The sequence below is a fragment of the Heptranchias perlo genome, chromosome 2, assembly GCF_035084215.1.
Source record: "Heptranchias perlo isolate sHepPer1 chromosome 2, sHepPer1.hap1, whole genome shotgun sequence".
NCBI lineage: Eukaryota > Metazoa > Chordata > Chondrichthyes > Hexanchiformes > Hexanchidae > Heptranchias > Heptranchias perlo.
This window is the reverse complement of record NC_090326.1, coordinates 21,041,491-21,062,087: the sequence shown is the minus strand read 5'-3', so window position 1 is coordinate 21,062,087 and position 20,597 is coordinate 21,041,491. Positions and strand designations below refer to the sequence as shown.

Sequence of the window (20,597 nt, the reverse complement as noted above, 5' to 3'; positions counted from 1 at the left end):
CAAAATCGTAAATACCCCTTTAAATCAGTGTTGCGCACTGAACTACTGCATATTCTCACTTTACATGCTGCCGGCGTTCGTTATCTGTGTGTGCGCAAACGCCTTTAACAAGATGGCGTCCAGCACATGTCACGCTAGAAGTGGGCGCGCGCATTCCGGATGCCATTTTGGATCTTTAGGAAGCCGTTTAGCGCCTACAAAACAGGCGCAACGCGGCCCAATTTATGGCCCATAGTGCTTTGCTGCAGGGTGACAGAATTAATCTCTCAGACCCACATCTCCTACAAGACAAAGTCACCTTGACTTGACTTCAGCACTCAATGAAATATGATCACCCAAATCACATGCATTTCAACATTTGTACAATCCCATCACGAAATCATATTCGTCTCTTCTCTCCTCCAGGGCCATCACTCGAAGAACAGGAACCCCTGCCCAGAGATCATGAGGATTCCTCAGAGGAGCTCTTTCCTGCTGAGGGTGCACCGTCACAGGACACCTGTGTGCCAGGCACCAGTACAGATACGAGCACTTCGGTGTGTCCTGTTAGAGAGTTAGGTGGGATGTCACCAGGTGAATCACACTTCATGTGAGCACGAGCAGAGAGTGGTGGCAGGGACAGCTGTGGAGAGTCCGGGTCAGAGAGCGCAGTGGAGAGGAGGCAGCATGTCAGGTACTGGTTCAGGGTGGGGGCAAAGGATGAGAGGAGTTTGCACTTTCAGCTCCCCTATCGCTGTTGTCCCTCTCCTGGACCAGCAGCACATCACTCCTGCCTCTCTGCGGGAGAACAGCTTAGGGGTGATCAGTGACGTCTTGAAAGCCCACATCTAATCTGTCAACCTGTGTAAGGCGGTAGACATGTTGGCATTCAACGTTTGCACGGCCGTCGTCTGGGCCTGCAGGGACCGATCAGTGCGCCGTGATTCAAGTTCCACAGAGGAGGTCAAACAAATGTTTGAGCTGGACTCCTCCATCCTCTGGGACATTGTGGACAGTGTGCCTGACAGGACTACCAGTACCTCCCACAGTTGCTGCTGACCCTCTATCATTCTCCTTTTCATTGATGGCCTCCTGGGTTCAGCATCTGTGTCCAGTTGAGCAGAGCTTGGAGTGGACTGCGCTCTCTGACCCGGACCCTCCACAGCTGTCCTTACCACCACTCTCTGCTCATGCTCACATGAAGTGTGATTCACCTGGTGACATCCCACCTAACTCTCTAACAGGACCCACCGAAGTGCTCGTATCTGTACTGGTGCCTGGCACACAGGTGTCCTGAGATGGTGCACCCTCAGCAGGAAAGAGCTCCTCTGAGGAATCCTCATCATCTCTGGGCAGGAGCTCCTGTTCTTCGAGTGATGGCCCTGGAGGAGAGAAGAGACGAATATGATTTCGTGATGGGATTGTACAAATGTTGAAATGCATGTGATTTGGGTGATCATATTTCATTGAGTGCTGAAGTCAAGTCAAGGTGACTTTGTCTTGTAGGAGATGTGGGTCTGAGAGATTAATTCTGTCACCCTGCAGCAAAGCACTATGGGCTATAAATTGGGCCGCGTTGCGCCTGTTTTGTAGGTGCTACGCGGTTTCCTAAAGATCCAAAATGGCATCCAGAATGCGCGCACACGCTTCTAGTGTGACATGTGCTGGACGCCATCTTGGTAAAGGCGTTTGCGCACACGCAGATAACGAACACCGGCAGCATGTAAGCATGTAAAAGTGAGAATATGTAATAGATCAGTGTGCAACACTGATTTAAAGGGACAGATACAATTTTGGAATTCAACACTCTAGCCAACGCACGTCTTAACCTCACACAGCTTAACAGGTCGTAAACAGCATGGAGCACCCCACCCACCAGCGCTATTTAAAGGGATCATGCAGGATTTGCAGGTTAGTTTCTGGATTATTGCTTCTGGCTGCTGATGTATTTGTAACTGTTTTTGGAGGTCTCCTATACTTGAATACTGGGACGAGCGGACATAACCTACATGCAAAGGGTGGTAGAAGTTTGGAACGCTCTTCTGTAAACAGCAGTTGATGCTAGCTCAATTGTTAATTTTAAATCTGAGATTGACAGATTTTTGTTAACCAATGGCATTAAGGGATATGGGGCTAAGGCAGGTATATGGAGTCAGGTCACATGTCAACCATGATCTCATAGAATCATAAAAAATAGGAGCAAGAGTAGGCCATTTGGCCCTTCGGGCCTGCTCCGCCATTCAAAATGATCATGGCTGATCGTCTAATTCAGTACCCTGTTCCTGCTTTTTCCCCATATCTCATGATCCCTTCAGCATTAAGAAATATATCTATCTCCTTCTTGAATATATTTAATGACTTGGCCTCCACTGCCTTCTGTGGTAGAGAATTCTACACCCTCTGAGTGAAGAAATTTCTCCTCATCTCGGTTCTAAATGGCATACCCCATATCCTGAGACTGTGACCCCTGGTTTTGGACTCCCCAGCCATCGGGAACATCCTCCCTGCATCTAGTCTGTCTAGTCCTGTTAGAATTTTATATGTTTCGATGAGATCAGCTCTCATTCTTCTAAACTCTAATGAATATAGGCCTAGTCGACCCAATCTCTCCTCATACGTCAGTCCTGCCATCCCAGGAATCAGTCTGGTAAACCTTCATTGTACTCCCTCCATGGCAAGGACATCCTTCCTCAGATAAGGAGACCAAAACTGCACACAATACTCCAGATGTGGTCTCACCAAGGCCCTGTACAACTGCAGTAGGACATCCCTGCTCCTGTACTCAAATCCTCTTGCAATGAAGGCCAACATACCATTCGCCTTCCTAACTGCTTGCTGCACCTGAATGCTCGCTTTCAGAGACTGGTGTACAAGGACACCCAGGTCTCATTGCACCTCCCCTTTTCCCAATCTATCACCATTCAGATAATAATCTGTCTTTCTTTTTTTACAACCAAAGTGGATAACCTCACATTTATCCATGTTATACTGCATCTGCCATGTTCTTGCCCACTCACCCAACTTGTCTAAATCACACTGGAGCCTCTTTGCATCCTCCTCACAGCTCATATTCCACCCCAGCTTTGTGTCGTCTGCAAACTTGGAAATGTTACATTTAGTTCCCTCATCCAAATCATTGATATATATTGTGAATAGCTGGGGCCCAAGCACTGATCCCCACGGTACCCCACTAGTCACCGCCTGCCACCCGGAAAAAGACCCGTTTATTCCTACTCTCTGTTTCCTGTCTGTTAACCAATTCTCAATCCATGCCAGTATATTCCCCCCAATCCCATGTGCTTTAATTTTGCACACTAACCTCTTGTGTGGGACCTTATCAAAAGCCTTCTTAAAATCCAAGTACACCACATCCACTGGTTCTCCCCTATCTATTCTACTAGTTACATCCTCAAAAAACTGCACTAGATTTGTTAAGCATGATTTCCCTTTCATAAACCCATGCTGACTTTGTCCAATCCCATTAATGTCTTCCAAGTGTTCTGTTATCACATCTTTTATAATAGACTCTAGCATTTTCCCCACTACTGATGTTAGGCTAACTGGTCTGTAATTCCCTGTTTTTTCTCTCCCTCCTTTTTTAAATAGTGGGGTTACATTTGCCACCCTCCAATCTGTAGGAACTGTTCCAGAGTCTATAGAATTTTGGAAGATGATCACCAATGCATCCACTATTTCCAGGGCCACTTCCTTTAGTACTCTGGGATGTAGATTTTCAGACCCTGGGGATTTGTCAGCCTTTAGCCCCATTAATTTCCCTAGCACTATTTTTTTACTAATACTGATTTCCTTCAGTTCCTCCCTCTCACTAGACCCTTGGTTCCCTAACATTTCCGGGAGGTTATTTGTGTCCTCCTTTGTGAAGACAGAACCAAAGTATGTGTTCAATTGTTCTGCCATTTCTTTGTTCTCCATTATAATTTCCCCCATTTCTGACTGTAAGGAACCTACATTTGTCTTCACTAATCTTTTTCTCTTGACATATTTATAGAAGCTTTTACAGTCAGTTTTTATGTTCCCTGCTAGTTTACTCTCATACTCTATTTTTCCCCTCTTAATCAATCTCTTTGTTCTCCTTTGCTGAATTCCAAACTGCTCCCAATCCTCAGGCTTGCCGCTTTTTCTGGCAATTTTTTATGTCTCCTCTTTGGATCTAATACTATCCCTAATTTCTTTTGTAAGCCACGGTTGAGCCACCTTTCCTGTTTTATTTTTGCGCCAGACAGGTTGCAATTCCTGCACATGTTCATTAAATATTAGCCACTGCCTATCCACCATCATCCCTTTTAGTAAAGTTCCCCAATCTATCCTAGCCAACTCACACCTCATACTTTCGTAATTTCCTTTATTTAGATTCAGGACCCTAGTTTTGGATTCAACTACTTCACTCTCCATTTTAATAAGGAATTCTATCATGTTATGGTCGCTCTTCCCTAAGGGACCCCGCACAACTAGATTGTTAATTAATCCTTTCTCATTGCACAAAACCCAGTCTAGGATCGCCTGTTCTCTAGTTGGTTCCTCAACATGTTGGTCTAGAAATCCATCATGTACACACTCCAGGAATTCCTCCCCCACAGTATTATTGCTAATTTGGTTTGACCAATCTATATGTAAATTAAAGTCACCCATGATTATAGTTGTACCCTTCTTGCACGCGTCTCTAATTTCCTGTTTAATGCCCTCCCCTACATCTCCATTACTGTTTGGGGGCCTATAGACAACTGCCATCAATATATTCTGCCCCTTGGTGTTTCTTAGTTCCACCCATACAGATTCCACATTGTGATTTTCCGAGCCAAATCCTTCCTCACTATTGCATTGATTTCCTCCTTTGCTAACAACGCTACCCCACCTCCTTTCCCTTTTTGCCTGTCCTTCCTAAATATTGAATACCCCTGGATGTTCAGTTCCCATCCTTGGTCACCCTGCAGCCAATGTCTCCGTAATCGCAACTATATCATACCCGTTAATATTTATCTGCGCTGTTAATTCATCTACCTTATTGGGAATGCTCCGCGCATTAAGACACAATGCCTTTAGACTTGTCTTCTTAAGATTGTTAGTCACCTTAGTATTATTTTGCACTATGGCACTATTTGTTTTTTGCCCTTGTTTTCTCTGCCTTCCATTATTGCTTTTTCCCTTTCTGTCTTTTGTTTCTATCCTTGTTTCCCCCTTCTCTGTCTCCCTGCTCAGGTTCCCATCCCCCTGCCATTCTAGTGTAAACCTTCACCAACAGCACGAGCAAACACACCCGCGAGGACATTGGTCCCGGTCCTGCTCGGCTGTAACCCGTCCCACTTGTACAGGTCCCACCTTCCCCAGAACCGGTCCCAATGTCCCAGGAATCTAAATCCCTCATCTCATTGAATGGCGGAACAGGCTTGAGGGGCTAAATGGCCTACTCTTGTTCCTATCTTCTTATAATAAAGTTTCAATACTCTACAGGGAGTGGGCTGGCTAGCTGACTAGCAACAGCAAGGGCACTGGCAGAATGGCAGGGGTGGGATAGGAAAGCTGTCATCCTGAGAGAGGACAGCAGGTTCATTTTCCATGGAGCCACTGCCACTTGCTGCCTCCTGTTATGCGCCACCTTCTCCTGCGAGAAAGCTAGACATGTGTCGGTGAGTGTCCTGCAGGATGTTTGGGTGATATGCCTGTCATGGTTGAATAGCTGCCGGTGTGTGTGACCTGTGAGTTGAGGGTGTGCGGTGTGCAACAGTGGTAAGGTGTGAGGGTGAGAGGAAGCATCTGATTGGAAGAGTTGAGAACTGATTGAAAGAGTTTGTTGGTATGTGGGTGATGGGGGGGTGTAGTGTGTGGAGCAGTGGATACGGCTAGTGGTGTGGTTGGTAGGAGATGTCACCTGACAGTTGACCTCACTCACCTTGACCGTTCGTGTCAAAGCATTAAACTTCTTCCTGCACTGCATCCATGTTCGTGGTGCTATGTGCCTGGCATTGACTTTGTCCCCTGCTGCCCCCAACTGCCTTGGGTGCATATGTCTGGACGGCCTCTTGCCCCCCCCTCCCCCCGCGGATATAGGATGCTCCTCCTTCTGTCCACCTCTTGCACCAAGGCCTCTAGTGCATCTTGGTGCACGCTCTCTCGCAGACCTGGTATGAACTCAGATCAGTAGACTGGTGAGGTCTGGTGTGCTGATTGGAGGATGCGGGATTTTGTAGTGCGCAATCTTTATTCAATGTTTTAACATAACTCATGAGTTTGTAAACATAGGGACGGGACCTGCATCTGTGTTTTAGGTGTGCGGTTTCTGATCTCCGTTCAGATTCCGTGCGGACCTGTATCTTATATTTTGCAAATAAGAGGTGCAGGCTGCCTTTACATGGCGCTAGCCACTTGTATGATATTGGGCACCCCCCTGCTGGTGACAAGTCACTGAACAATGCAGCTAGGCCTGGCTGCTTACGCTGGAAGCAGGTAAATGACCAGGCAGCACAAATCTCACAGACTGCCTGCATCGGAACGACCGAGCGCAGGTTAATCGCGCACCGCCACCTCCGCGTCCAGATTCGGGCGGGGGGGGTTATCGAATTTAACCCACTGTCAGTTTCGCCATCTCCGCTGCTGAGGGAGGCAGAGATGCCGCTTATCTCCAAAGCCTCGTGTTCCGCATTGGTGACTTCAAAATCTGTGGGGGTCCGCCTCCAGTCCTTGCCCTCTCCCTTGTATTAGAATCATAGAATCAAAGAAGTTTACAACATGGAAACAGGCCCTTCGGCCCAACATGTCCATGTCGCCCAGTTTATACCACTAAGCTAGTCCCAATTGCCTGCACTTGGCCCATATCCCTCTATACCCATCTTACCCATCTAACTGTCCAAATGCTTTTTAAAAGACAAAATTGTACCCGCCTCTACTACTGCCTCTGGCAGCTCGTTCCAGACACTCACCACCCTTTGAGTGAAAAAATTGCCCCTCTGGACCCTTTTGTATCTCTCCCCTCTCACCTTAAATCTATGCCCCCTCGTTATAGACTCCCCTACCTTTGGGAAAAGATTTTGACTATCTACCTTATCTATGCCCCTCATTATTTTATAGACTTCTATAAGATCACCCCTAAAACTCCTACTCTCCAGGGAAAAAAGTCTCAGTCTATCCAACCTCTCCCTATAAGTCAAACCATCAAGTCCCAGTAGCATCCTAGTAAATCTTTTCTGCACTCTTTCTAGTTTAATAATATCCTTTCTATAATAGGGTGACCAGAACTGTACACAGTATTCCAAGTGTGGCCTTACTAATGTCTTGTACAACTTCAACAAGACATCCCAACTCCTGTATTCAATGTTCTGACCAATGAAACCAAGCATGCCGAATGCCTTCTTCACCACCCTATCCACCTGTGACTCCACTTTCAAGGAGCTATGAACCTGTACTCCTAGATCTCTTTGTTCTATAACTCTTCCCCAACGCCCTACCATTAACGGAGTAGGTCCTGGCCCGATTCGATCTACCAGAATGCATCACCTCACATTTATCCAAATTAAACTCCATCTGCCATTCATCGGCCCACTGGCCCAATTTATCAAGATCCCGTTGCAATCCTAGATAACCTTCTTCACTGTCCACAATGCCACCAATCTTGGTGTCATCTGCAAACTTACTAACCATGCCTCCTAAATTCTCATCCAAATCATTAATATAAATAACAAATAACAGCGGACCCAGCACCGATCCCTGAGGCACACCGCTGGTCACAGGCCTCCAGTTTGAAAAACAACCCTCTACAACCACGTCTTCTGTCGTCAATCCAATTTTGTATCCAATTGGCTACCTCACCTTGGATCACGTGAGATTTAACCTTATGTAACAATCTACCATGCGGTACCTTGTCAAAGGCTTTGCTGAAGTCCATGTAGACCACGTCTACTGCACAGCCCTCATCTATCTTCTTGGTTACCCCTTCAAAAAACTCAATCAAATTCATGAGACATGATTTTCCACTCACAAAACCATGCTGACTGTTCCTAATCAGTCCCTGCCTCTCCAAATGCCTGTAGATCCTGTCTCTCAGAATACCCTCTAACAACTTACCCACTACAGATGTCAGGCTCACCGGTCTGTGGTTCCCAGGCTTTTCCCTGCCACCCTTCTTAAACAAAGGCACAACATTTGCTACCCTCCAATCTTCAGGCACCTCACCTGTAGCTGTCGATGATTCAAATATCTCTGTGCTCTCTTCTCCTGCAACGGTGGCATGACAGACCTATGAGTGTCTGTAAGGCATGTGCGCATCCGATGGATGCAGTGCATTCGGTAAGGGTGACACAATCAGACAGATGCATCACGACTGGCACTGGAATGCATTTGAGGTAAATGTTGACAGTATCATTTGAGAACGTGTGCTGAGAATTGGGTGAGCTGACTGAGGTGGTATCAGATTACATGAGGATTGGGGTGAGTGGCTGTGGTGGGTGGAGGAAGGGGAAGGTGAGGAAGTGCATTGAAACGGAACGATGAGTGCTACTGACACTTAAGTGGGTGTGAGGAGTGATGTGAATGGAGTATGCTTGACAAGACAGAAGGGGTGCACGACAGGATGTAGGTGAATATGCAACTTTGCTCTTCTTTCCTGACCTGGTTAGGTCATTAAAATGATTCCTGCACTGGATCCATGTCCTCATAATAATGCTCCTGCTGCTCACCTCTTGGGCCACCTCCAGCCACACCTCCTTTGTAGTGGCTGCAGGTTTCTTTTTCCTATTGCTGAGAAACAAGGCCTCCTTCCTGACCCTTACTGCACCCAGCAATATGTCTAGGCATACCTCGTTCAATGTGGGCGCAGTCTTTGCCCTCCTTGCTTTAATTCTTCTCCTTCCACTTAACTAAAGATTAAACACAATACATAAAACTCCAAACCTCCTCCTCCATTGAATTTGTGAACTGGGCCTTTAAATAGTTGAGGTGAAATAGCGTCATGCGGGTGCGCATCATTCCTGCTCACACGCAGTGGAGTCGCAAAACCCGGAAGTTAAATGATAATGAGGCATCCCTGTTGAAATCGGATATTCCCACACGCTCCACGATCTTGCCCGTTTGTTGCCTGCTATCGGCGCCCCCCCCGCCGCTCAGATCCCGTCTCCGCGTTAATATCGAGCCCAATCTTCCTTTCAAAACCAACAGTACGTGTTCCATTATCCCTGCTGTCACAATGTTGTAATGGCGTTCAAGAAACTTACCACACTTTGAAAGCACGATTCAATGGAGATCATTCTATGACCGTGCAGGAGTTTGACGAATCAAAAGCAAGATGGAAACTTGTGTTAATTTCGCTCATTTTTTTTGCTGAGCTATTAATTCCCTAAAATCTCTGTGCATAAAATTGACTTATAAGCTCCATCAAAAGCTTAGTGGGTGAATGCACTGCCTCTGGTGTCATACTGAGCCCCACAGCTGTGATAGCTGGTCTCAGCCAGGGACAACTAATGGCCTCAGCACCTTCGTGATAGGGAGTGGAAAAAAAGCAGCCAAATTTCCCACAGCTAATCGCTATCCATAGGTAGATGCTCGGAGGGGGCGGAGAACGTGATGCTGAGGCTGGACGAGAAGCGGCCCGCAGTATTGTTGTGGAGGCAGGTAAAGCATTCCAGCTCCATCCGGTTCCACAAGAAATCAGTTTTTAAAACTGTTCTGTTCATTTTCTGATTGGAACGCCACTACACATGGGCGGAGGGTTCGCGTCGTAAGCTCCGCCCATGTGTCCCTTAAAATTGTAACCGGGGTCCTAACTACATCATTAGGACCCCGATCTACATGGGAAAGAGGCCTACTGCTTTTTTCAGGCAGATACTTTGGCCACCCCGTGTTAGGCTTCTGTGAAGGTTACAGCGGTCAGCGGGGCAGTAAGACTGCCAAGCCATTTTTAGGTCCATACTGCCCCGTTAACGCTGATTTCCCGAAGTGAAAATCAGCCCCATGTGTGATATAAGACAAGAGCATAAGTTATGTAACTTGAAATCCTAAGACAGTTGAGAACATCCCTAGAAAATTATGTTAATATGGAGCTCTTATGATGCAACCGTGTGTGCAATCTTCAGGTTGAGAAGCTTCATGGTTCTTTTTCTTCTGTTGTCTGAAGATTATCTTTGATCGGAAAGTGCTATTTTTTGAGGGGAAAGAAGAGAAGCTAGAATAGGCTGAAGTTCTTAAGTACAAAAACAGGAGCTCAGGGTGTATTGGATCTGTCTTTTGGGAAAATAGGAGACATACTTGGAAAATGGGACTTTTCAATTCCAAAGACAATCGAGTGAACTGGTTATGAGCAAGAAGCAGGTTTTGGAACTGAAGTTGTTGGATCACAAATATTATCAGTTTATCAAAACTATTATAGATGTTCCTCATGTTCAATGACAGCTGATGAAAAAAAGGACTTTTCCAAGCATCATTCAGGGATGAAGTTTCAAATATCCTTGACCACCATTTACCTTTGTAAACAATTTTACAACATCAAGTTATAGTCCAGCAATTTTATTTTAAATTCACAAGCTTTCGGAGGTTACCTCCTTCCTCAGGTGAACCTGAGGAAGGAGGTAACCTCCGAAAGCTTGTGAATTTAAAATAAAATTGCTGGACTATAACTCGGTGTTGTAAAATTGTTTACAATTGTCAACCCCAGTCCATCACCGGCATCTCCACATCATGGCTACCATTTACCTTGAACAAGGACTATTTATAAATGAGCATGCACAGGCTATAGTTTCAATTCATAACTAGCCATGATTCTAGAATGGACCTGACACATGACAAGTTCATATGTGGAATCATTTTTGATTCATCTAATTTTAGCCAGACTGCACCACTATATCCAATAAAGGGGTGGATGGGGGACAGCTGCTGCATACATTGAGTTCCTAAATAATCAATTGGTCTGGAGCCAAGCAAAGAAGCAAATGGGGGAATAACAATGGTGCTGCTGCTGCCACAATCACAAACCTTCAATAATACTGGCCTCTGCACAGAAAAGGAGCCAGATGGTGTTGCTTAATATGGAGGCTTGGGTTTGAGGCCAAGAGCCACTATTGATAACTGTTCGAGAGAGGGAATGAAAAAGAAAGAGGGTATGAGAGAGACAAGAAAGGAAATGAGAGAGACAAGGAAAGAGGAAGTGAGAGACATAATTAACAAGACAGACAGGGAGAAAGGAAACAAGAGGAGAGAGAGAATGCAAGAAAAAAAGGAAGAGGAAATGAGAAAGGAGAAAGGAAATGAAAGAGCTATGGAGGGAGGGAACGAGAAAAGCTAGGATAGAAGAAATGAGAAGCAGTGATGGAAGAAATGAGAATGAGAGAGGGGAAGAGAGAACGTGAGACAGGTGGAGAGGAAATATGAGAGAGTGAGCTAGAGACTGTGTGAGAGAGAAGGATTTTGAGATAAGAGAAGTAGAGACGGAATGAGGGGAGAGGAGGAATGAAAATGAGGGGAGGACAACTGGGAGAGAGTGGAACGAGAGAGTACAATCCAATCTCAAGTAAATAGCTGGAAATAAACCTTGTCAAAAATCACATTAATGGGTTAAGTTTCAAAATTTCTTTTTCATAGATTGTACAGCATAGAAACAGGCCATTCAGCCCAACAGGTCCATGTGGGTGTTTATGCTCCACAGAAGCCTCCTCCCACCCTTCTTCATCTAACCCCATCAACATATCATTCTATTCCTTTCCCCCTGTTATCAAACTTCCCCTTAAATGCATCTATGCTCGTCGCCTCAACTATTCCTTCTGGTAGCGAGTATCCACATTCTAACCACTTTTTGGGTACAGAAGTTTCACCTGAATTCCCTATTGGATTTATTAATGACTATCTTATATTTATGGACCTTAGTTCTGGTCTCCCTTGCAAATGGAAACATCTTCTCTATGTCTACTCTTCAAACCCTTTCATAATCTTAAAGACCTCTATCAGGTCACCCCTCAGTCTTCTCTTTTCTAGAGAAAAGAGCCCCAGTCTGTTCAATCTTTCCTGATAGGTATAACCTCTCAGTTCTGGTATCATCCTAGTAAATCTTTTTCGCACTTTCTCCAGTGCCTCTATATCCTTTTTATAATATAGAGACCAGAACTGGTCACAGTACTCCAAGTGTGGTCTAACCAAGGTTCCATACAAGTTTTACATAACTTCTCTGCTTTTCAATTCTATCCCTCTAGAAATAAACCCCAGTGCTTTGTTTGCTTTTTTATGGCCTTATTAACCTGCGTCACTCCTTTTAGTGATTTGTGTATCTGTACCCCCAGATCCCTCTGCTCCTCTACCACATTTAGACTCTTATTTTCCAAGGATATATTGCGTGATATGTTTATCTTTGAGTATATTTTGAGAATATCAGTGGAGATACTAATAGATATTGTAGGGTAAACTCACCAATCCTGCGTTCAAATGAAGTGTGGTTGGATATAGGGCTACAACACCGTAGCACCAACGCTCGAGTATTGCTCCTCACTGGGAGAATGAGATTTGTGGGGTTTTTTTGTTGGTATACAATTTCTTTTTCTTGCTATTGAGCCCTAATCAAGCTAACAAATAAATGGACGTTTGGACAAGATATTGAAGAACTATTGGTGCCGCTGGAACTGTACACAGGGGAGAGAATTAGAAAAAAAAATCAACTTAAAGTTGGCCTTATCGTGGTGGAAAAAAAATTTAATGCACCAAACAGCTCCTATACCATGGCAACAACCAGTGTATTACTTAACTTTTGGTGACCAACCACTATTATTTAACAAGAACACACATTGTCTGATTGCCTTTGTTAAGCAATCTGTAGCTTAATTTTTACCATTTGAGTCAAAATGCAAAACAGTGGCTGAAATGGGAGTGAATTACTGTCTGTGCCATCAGAATGTCAGAACATTGTTAGAAAATCAGCCCACTGACAAAGGGAACTGTTTTTTTTGTTAAGTTTGCTGCAAGTTACAAAAGCTATTTGTGCTTCACAAGGGAAAATTAATTCCATAGTGTATGAACCAAGATTAGTTACAAACATGAGATTTAATTTTCCAGATAATGAGGATTAATTAAGTAAAGTTTAATTAAACTGTTGAAACTTTCAAGATTTACTTTCAGTTCATTTCCTTTTCCAAATTGGCAAATAGATAGTAGTAATTTTATCTTGTAGGTCTATATTTATAACCAGCAAGTCAGTTTAGATCTCTGAGTTCCCAATGCAGGAGACGGAGTACTCAAACATGAACCGCTCTTCATTCTTCAAATGAAGTGATCCTCCATGTACCGTGAGTAGTAATCTGAAGACAGGATAGCTTCCCTCCTTCAGGGAAATGTTCCCTTTATAACATCATCCAAACACGCGACATTCCCCAAGCTCCACATTCTGTCCTCAAGCCGTCTCTTTTCTGATTAACGGCTTTCTAATTGCCCAGAATTCAGTTAGAAAAATGGGATGTAGCTATGGTCTCCGCCAGATCTGGGTCTGAGGTCCAAATTTAGCACGGCCTGATAACAGGAAAGGATTTTAGGGACCCAGTATTTTGTGGAGTTCTCCTTCCGTCCTAGGATTCGAGAGAAAACATCTGTCACCTGGTATTTTACACAGGTTGAGTAGTAAGTTTTCTCAACAACATAATAGTCTATATTACCTGTGGTTGTACGCAAATGGATACTTAGCCTTTCCTGGTTAATAATTCACCAAAGGTTGGAGAATAAAGTTCGATTTACGGGAGGGTTAGAGGGCTGAGTTGTCAACACGTCCTGTATAGTTGATCAGCATTTATCAGACCGTGCCTTCTTTCTTAATTTTTCCAAAGAGCAAGGGGATGAGAGGAAAGGTGGAGAAGCAAATAGTACTTTCCCCATTCAGCAAGTTGACAAGTTTTCAATGACTAAGGTCTTGAAATCGTTAAAGTGGTAATCATGGGTCAGCGAACACTCAAATTTCTGATTTGTGCTGCTGTCAGACAAAGCTCCCTACCAGCAACATGGACTTGGAAAATAATCCCTACTAAATATTGCCCCACCAGCTGAAACCGGGCATGGTGCTGAAGAGATTCCCTCCCTTCTAGAATCATACAGCACAGAAAGAGGCCATTTGGCCCACTGTCTCTGTGCCAGTTCTTTGAAAGAAAAAGGAAAGACTTGCATTCATATAACGCCTATCACGACCTCAGGACATTCCAAAGCACTTCACAACCAATGAAGTACTTTTAAAGTGTAGTCATTGTTGTAATGTAGGAAAGAGCTATCCAATTAGGCCCACTCCCCTGTTCTTTGCCCATAGCCCTGCAAATTTCTCCTTTTCAAGTATATACAAAATTCCCTTTTGAAAGTTGTTATTGAATCTGCTTCCACCATGCTTTCCGATAGTTCTTTCCAGATCATAGCAACTCGCTGCATAAGAAAAATTCTCATTTCCCGCCTGGATTTTTTGCCAATTATCATAAATTTGTATCCTTTGGTTACTGACCCTCCTGCCAGTAGAAACAGTTTCTCCCCATCTACTCTATCAAAACACTTCATATTTTGAACACCTCTATTAAATCTCCCCTTAACCTTCTCTGTTCTAAGGAGAACAATCCCAGCTTCTCTAGTCTTTCCATATAAGTGAAGTCCCTCATTCCTGGTACCATTCTGGTAAATCTCCTCTGCACTCTCTCCAAGGCCTTGACATCCTCCCTCTTTCTCAGGTTTACACAAGCAATAAAAGTTATGCTGGGTAAGAGATAAAGATCTGAAAGAAAGAATATGAAGAATGGGAAAGGAGAAAGAAAGAAAGAACATGCATTTATATAATGTGAATGGAAAATGCAGTGTGCTCTGAAGGAGGATAGCATGCTGGATAACATGAGCTTTGATTTTTGCACAAAAGAAAAGACAAATCTTTCTGGACTTAATGTAGATACTGCTTGTTCAGGAATAGTCTGTTCAAAGCCCCCGAACTCTTTGCTTGTGGAACACCAGCACTGATTGACATGTTACTCACCTGCTTCTGTCTCTCTCCTGCTCTGAAAACTGATGCCTTTGGGTCCTATCAAGCTGCTGAAGGTGATGCTGACGGAAGTCAATTCCACGTCCCGGTCGTTCCTCCTTCCCCTGTTGCCGATGGCTGTGGCGCAATGCACACTTCCCCTCCAAGGATGAGGAATATGAGGGAACATTTGGGGGGACCCCAAGTAGAGAAGAGGAAGCAGGTAGGGCAATAGGTTCCCGAGGCAATGTTCGCACCTTTCCAATTCCCAGAGAGGGCTCTTTGGCTTTATCTTTGAAAGAAAAAGTTGTCGATCAGAAAGGCCATTTTCTGCTTTTTAAAAATATATACATATAAAAAAACAACACAATTAATAATGTACCAAGTTATCGAATTTTGGGACAAATATTATTTTTAAGGATTATTAAATACAAATCCTACAACAATGGTTTTAAACACCACAGGGGGTGAAATTGGTCTTGGGTGGTAGCGCATAACGGGCGATAGCGAATCAACCGCCCATTATACATCCCGATGAAATCGAAAATGGGCGAGATATAGAATGGGCGGCCTATTCTCTATCGTCCGTTTTGCACTACCTTCCAAAACCACTTTAACCTCCATATTTCTTTATTATGGCCTGTTCTCTTTCCTTTGAAAAATAGCCTAGAAATGACTGCTGCTGATAATAGCAGATGAATGCTTAACTCGTTTAGCTGACATTCCTTTGACTGCTACGATAACGCAAGCATTAACACCATTGATTTCAATGGAAATGAAAATGGTGCAGTTTCTACAATGGGCAGCTGATCAATGCCAGCTTTACGCCTGGGTTGCAAGTAGAAAATCTACCCCAATGTATCTGACCTCGTTGCCCATTTAATGCGGGTGAGCTGAGCGTATAGTGCATTCCTTGTGAGAAAATTATCACGCCATAGTATCATAATAGCTACAGCACAGGAGGCTGCCATTCGGCCCATCATGCTTGTGCTGTATCTTTGAAAGAGCTATCCAGTTCGTCCCATTATCCTGCTCTTTCCCTAGCTCTGTAAATTTTTTCCCTTCAAGTATTTATCCAATTCCCTTTTGAAAGTTACTATTGAATCTGCATCCACCACCCTTTCAGGTAGTGCATTCCAGATCATAACAACTCGCTGCGTAAAAAAACGTTCCTCATGTCACCTATGGCTCTTTTGCCGATCACCTTAAAACTGTGTCCTCTGGTTACCGACCCTTGTGTCACTGAAAACAGTTTCTCCTTATTTAATCTAGCAAAACCGGCCGGATGAAATGTATCCCAGGCTGTTAAAAGAAGCAAGGGAGGAAAGCGGAGGCTCTGACTATCATTTTCAAATCCTCACTGGATACAGGTGTGGTGCCAGAGGACTGGAGGACAGCTAATGTTGTACCATTGTTTAAAAAGGGAGTGAGGGATAGACTGAGTAATTACAGGCCAGTCTGCCTAACCTCGGTGATGGGCAAATTATTGGAATCAATTCTGAGGGACAGGATAAACCGTCACTTAGAAAGGCATGGAGTAATCAAGGATAGTCAGCATGGATTTGTTAAGGGAAAGTCGTGTCTGACTAACTTGATTGAATTTTTTGAGGAGGTAACAAGGAGGGTCGATGAGGGTAGTGCATTTGATGTATTCTACATGGACTTTAGCAAGGTTTTTGACAAGGTCCCACATGGAAGACGGGTCAAAAAAGTACAAGCCCATGGGATCCAAGGGAGAGTGGCAAGTTGGATCCGAAATTGGCTCAGTGGCAGGAAGCAAAGGGTAATGGTCATCAGGTGTTTTTGTGACTGGAAGGTTATTTCCAGTGGGGTTCCACAAAGCTCAGTACTAAGTCCCTTGCTTTTTGTGATATATATTAATGATTTGGACTTAAATGTAGGGGGCATAATTAAGAAGTTTGCAGATGATACAAAAATTGGCCGTGTGGTTGATAGTGAGGAGGAAAGCTGTAGACTGCAGGAAGATATCAATGGATTGGTCAGGTGGGCAGAAAAGTGACAAATGGAGTTCAATCTGGAGAAGTGTGAGGTAATGCATTTGGGGAGGGCAAACAAGGCAAGGGAGTACACAATAAATGGGAGGATACTGAGAAGTGTAGAGGAAGAGAGGGAACTTGGAGTGCATGTCCACAGATCCCTGAAGGTAGCAGGACAGGTAGATAAGGTGGTTAAGAAGGCATACGGAATACTTTCCTTAATTAGCCGAGGCATAGAATATAAGAGCAGGGAGGTTATGCCGGAACTGTATAAAACACTGGTTAGGCCACACAGCTTGAGTACGGCATACAGTTCTGGTCACCACATTACAGGAAGGATGTAATTGCACTGGAGAGGCTACAGAGGAGATTTACGAGGATGTTGCCAGGGCTGGAGAAATTTAGCTATGAGGAAAGATTGGATAGGCTGGGGTTGTTCTCTTTGGAACAGAGGAGGCCGAGGGGTGATTTAATTGAGGTGAACAAAATTATGAGCGGCCTAGATATAGTGGATAGGAAGGACCTATTTCCCTTAGTAGAGAGGTCAATAACCAGAGGGCATAGATTTAAAGTGATTGGTAGAAGGATTAGAGGGGAGCCAAGGAATTTTTTTTCACCCAGAGGGTGGTAGGGGTCTGGAATTCACTGCCTGAAAGGATGGTAGAGGCAGAAACCCTCAATTCATTTAAAAAGTACCTGGATGTGCACCTGAAGTGCCATGGCCTACAAGGCTACAGACCAAGTGCTGGAAAGTGGGATTAGGCTGGCTGGCTCAATTTTGGTTGGCGCAGACACGATGGGCTGAATGGCCTCCTTCTGTGCCGTAAATTTTCTGTGATTCTAATTTTGAGCACCTCTATCAAATCTTCCCCTAACCTTCTCTGTTCTAAGGAGAACAACCCCAGCTTCTCCAGTCTCTCCACATAACTGAAGTCCCTCATCCCTGGTACCATTCTAGGAAATCTTTTCTGCACCCTCTCTAAGGCCGTGACATCCTAAAGTGTGGTGCCCAGCATTGGACACAATCCTCCAGCTGAGGCACAACCAGTGTTTTATAAAGGTTTAGCATAACTTCCTTGCTTTTGTACTCACTACTCCTCGATTAATAAAACCCAGGATCCCATATGTTTTTTTTAACAGCCTTTTCAACTTATCCTGCCACCTTCACAGATTTGTGTACATACACCCCCAGGACTCTCTGTTCCTGTACCCCCTTTAAAAATGTACCATTTAGTTTATAATGTCTCTCCTCATTCTTCCTTCCAAACTGTATCACTTTACACTTCTCTGCGTTAAATTTCATCTGCCATGTCTTTGTCCATTTCACCAGTCTATGTCCTCCTGAAATCTGTTACTATCCTCCACATTGTTTATTACATTTCTGAGTTTCGTGCCATCTGCAAACTTTGAAATTATACCCTCTATACCAGAGTCCAGGTCATTAATATATATCAAAATGAGCAGTGGTCCTAATACTGACCACTGGGAACACCACTGTATACTTCCCTCCAGTCTGAGAAACAACCGTTCACCACTAGTCCTGTAGCCAATTTTGTATCCATGCTGCCACTGTCCCTTTTATTCCATGGGCTTTAATTTTGCTAACAATTTACTATGTGGCACTTTATCAAATCACATCTACTATGTGGTACTTTTGAAAGTCCATATACACAACATCAACTGCACTACCCTCATCAGCTCTCTCCATTACTTCATCAAAGAACTCAATCAAGTCAGTCAAGCATGATTTTCCTTTAACAATTCTGTGCTGACTTTCCTTTACTCGCCCATAATTTTCCAAGTGCCAATTAATTTTGTCCCGTATTACTGTCTCTAAAAGTTTCCCCACCACCGACATGTTATGAAAATGGGAGCATGTTGTATAGCTTCAATGGTGGATTTGCATTTTTGACCTGCCTGATCTCTAAAAGCTGGCACAGCAATAGTACAAGGAATCTTTGGAGAAAAATGTCCTCAGTTTTAAAGCATTTTAGTTGTCAAGTAACATCTATCGGAAGGATTTTCTGTATGTTCTTAATGTTGAATATTACCAAATACAAGTAGAGACTGAAACCACAAAATGTTCCTTACCTTGCAATACAATTCAAGAAAAGTAAACAAATTTTTAAAACCCAGTCATTTTTCTCCAGGGCAGAAATTAGTTAGTCAAAGAGATTTAAAAAATCTACATTTCAAAGTTAACGTAGCACATTTCAAAACCCTGTCAAAAATAGCTGTCAGTTCCTCTAATCAGCAGAATTGGTCAGAAAGGAGTGTCTAAAGCAGCATATAACTGTTAATGAATGACCTCCTACATATGCAAAATAATCCTTTTCTATAACAACAGGCTAGAAGCATGTCAATAAAAGTTTCTCCACCACTGATGTTAGAAAGACTGGCCAGTAGTTGCCAGGTTTATCCTTCTCCCCTTTTTTAAACAGGGGTGTAACATTTGCAATCCTCCAGTCTCTGGCACTGTCCCCATATCTAAGCAGGATTGGAAGATTGTGGCCAGAGCTTCCACAATTTCCACCCTTACTTCCCTCAGTGACCGAGAATACATCCCATCTGGACCTGGTGACTTTTTTACTTTGAATACTGCCAATCGTTTAAGTACCTCCTCTTTATCTATTTTTATCCTCTCCAATATCGCTACTACCTCCTCCTTTACTGCTATAATGGCAGCATCCTCTTCTCTAGTGAAGACCGAAGCAAAGTATTCATTTGGTACCTCAGCCATGTCCTTTGCCTCCACAAGAAGATCTCCTAATTGGTCCCACCCTTTCTTTGACTACCGTTTTACTGTTTATATGTTTATAAAAGACTTTTGGGTTCCCTTTTATATTAGCCGTTATTCTATTCTCATACTCTCTCTTTGCCCCTCTTATTTCCTTTTTTAGATCTCCTCTGTACTTCCTGTATTCAGCTTGGTTCTCTACTGTATTATGAACCTTACATTTATCATAAGCCTCCTTTTCTGTTTCATTTTAATCTCTATATCTTTAGTCATCCAGGGAGCTCTGGCTTTAGATGCCCTTCCTTTCCCACTCGTGGGAATGTGTTTACTCTGTACCTAAACCATCTCCTCCTTGAAGGCCTCCCATTGCTCAATTACTGTTTTGCCTACCAATTTTTGATTCCAATCCACCTGGGCAAGATCTCTTTTTAACTCACTGAAATTTGCCCTCCTTCAGTTTAGTATTTTCACATTTGATTGTTCCTTGTCCTTTTCCATAACTATTCTAAACCTCATGATATTATAATCACTGTTCCCCACATACACCCCCACTGAAACATGCTCCACCTGCCCTACTTCATTCCCCAGAACTAGATCCAGCATTGCTTCCTTTCTTGTTGGGCTGGAAACACTGGTCAAGAAAGTTCTCTTGTACATATTTCAGGGACTCCTCCACCTCTTTTCACTTAACACTGTTACTGCTCTAGTCTATATTGGGATAATTATCACTACTCTATAGCTCTTGCATCTTTCTGTAATTTGCCTGAAAATTTGCTCCTCTATCTCCATCCCACTATTTGGTGGCCTATAGTGTACACTCAGCAGCGTAATAGCTCCTCTATTGTTCTTTAATTCTAACCAAATAGATCCTGTCTTTGACCCCTCAACTACATCATCCCTTTCCAGTGCTAGAATAGTTTCTTTGATT

The 20,597-nt window shown here is 43.7% G+C and overlaps 1 protein-coding gene across 1 annotated transcript in view; it reads right to left on the bottom strand.

The window, feature by feature from the left end:
• The window catches only part of LOC137335711 (genetic suppressor element 1-like), a 193,652-nt gene that overhangs the window by 31,754 nt on the left and 141,301 nt on the right, over positions 1-20,597 (bottom strand). The window contains exon 8 of the mRNA XM_068001011.1: positions 14,951-15,227. Coding sequence (XP_067857112.1) covers positions 14,951-15,227 — 277 coding nt within the window. The remainder of the gene's footprint in view (positions 1-14,950; positions 15,228-20,597) is intronic.